The sequence below is a fragment of the Bubalus bubalis genome, chromosome X (assembly GCF_019923935.1).
Source record: "Bubalus bubalis isolate 160015118507 breed Murrah chromosome X, NDDB_SH_1, whole genome shotgun sequence".
NCBI classification, from domain to species: domain Eukaryota; kingdom Metazoa; phylum Chordata; class Mammalia; order Artiodactyla; family Bovidae; genus Bubalus; species Bubalus bubalis.
Genome location: NC_059181.1, coordinates 18,105,043 through 18,106,611, shown reverse-complemented (window position 1 = coordinate 18,106,611; position 1,569 = coordinate 18,105,043). Strand labels below are relative to the sequence as shown.

General features: G+C 44.2%; 1 protein-coding gene across 1 annotated transcript; it reads left to right on the top strand.

Moving 5' to 3' along the window:
• Nucleotides 1–100: 100 nt before the first annotated feature.
• LOC123465397 (ARL14 effector protein-like) lies at nt 101–633 on the top strand. Its single transcript, XM_045164422.1, has one exon. The coding sequence runs from the start codon at nt 101–103 to the stop codon at nt 554–556; it is 456 nt and encodes a 151-aa protein (XP_045020357.1). The 3' UTR covers nt 557–633.
• Nucleotides 634–1,569: the final 936 nt, after the last annotated feature.

The following is a 1,569-nucleotide window of genomic DNA, read 5'->3' as shown; positions in this document are numbered from 1 at the left end:
GCCCATTCTGAAATGACTTTTACCAGCTCCAGCGTCCTCATGGTTGACTGAGCTCCCACAAATGGTTGCTGATTTTGTTTGTGTCCCCAGGTGAGCAGAAATGAGTGAACAAGCAGAAAAGAGCAGTTCCGTGCGAGAGAGACCTGCACGTCAGAGTTCTCCTGAGAAACCAAGTGAGAAGGAACTGAAGCAAATGAAATGGTTGGATCGGCAGTTAAAACGGTTGTCATTTCAAAATCCTGGGCCTCAGGTAGCCAACTTTAATCCCGAAATAAGGCAGCAGATCAAGAAAGGGCAAATGGCAAAGAAGAATGAGTTTGTTTCTGTAAAACGCAAAGTCAACAAGTATGACAAAAAGGGCAGGCTCACCTTCAATAAGGCTGACCTGTGTGACTTCCTTGATGAAGGCTGCATGGGTTGCTTCTACCCGTGCCCCAAGTGTAACTCCACCAAGTGCGGGCCCACTTGCCGCTGCAACTGCCGCTGGGCCTACGACACCATAGTCGATGAGAATGGGGAGGTCATCAGCAAGATGCCATTCGACCTCTCCGACTAGGTGCAGCCCTCCGGGCTGATCAATTTTCTCTGCTTTGCAGTTAAACCAGCCTCTTTCTCCTGGGTGAATTTTAGGACTGGGGGAAAAAAGTTTTAAAAATATAATTTAGTTAGTGTTCTCTGAAGCCAGTAAAGCGTCTGCCTGCAATGTAGGAGACCCGGGTTCAATTCCTGGGTTGGGAAGATCCCCTGGAGAAGGAAATGGCAATGCACTCCAGCACTCTTGCCTGGCAAGTCCCATGGACGGAGGAGCCTGATAGGCTACAGTCCATGGGGTTGCAAAGAGTCGGACACAACTGAGCCACTTCACTTTCACTTTCTCTAACCTTCCTGCTGTGATGACTCAGATTCCTCCTCTGGTAACCAGCAACTCCATTGCTACTCTGCTCTCAGATTAAGAATCCCTTTCCTCCTTGCTGGTACCTTAGGAGATGGAGTTTTAGGATTTTTAGAATTCTGTAGCTGAGAGCTAGTCTTGACATAGAACATATGTTTATAATAGCTAGTTATCGTTAGGATCCTACACATTATCAATTCTAAATCAGAACTGCTATTTGGATTGACTTGGCACTGCATACTCATAGTCTCATTTTTTAGTGTTACTGTTTTAACAATATTAAAATGAAATTTGTTTTTTTTTTTTAAAAAAAAACCTTTAATAGGCCCCATGGCCCCGTGGCCCAACATATGAGCACAAAAGCAGAGATTCAATTTAAGTCATATCCAAAATGCCAACTGGAAGCAGACTTCAAAGGACAAATTTTAATCTAATTGTTACATAGAAATGATTTAAAAGCATTTTTTTTTTGGTGGCTAAGGTGACCAGCCACACAGAACTGGCCAAGGTGGTACAAAATTCCTAAGGCCTAAGTTGCATTTGGTCTTGGAGGTACCCGATTTAAGGAAATTCAGCTAGAGTTTCTGCTGACCTCAGTGAAGATACCATCTCAGAAGACTGATGTGAAACATCTGGGACCGGTTTGGCAGCTATTGTGCAAAACTGTTTTTAGGGAA

What these genes read in the sequence shown, in the direction of transcription:
- LOC123465397 (XM_045164422.1), top strand. Translation starts at nt 101, where the DNA reads ATGAGTGAACAAGCAGAAAAGAGCAGTTCCGTGCGAGAGAGACCTGCA.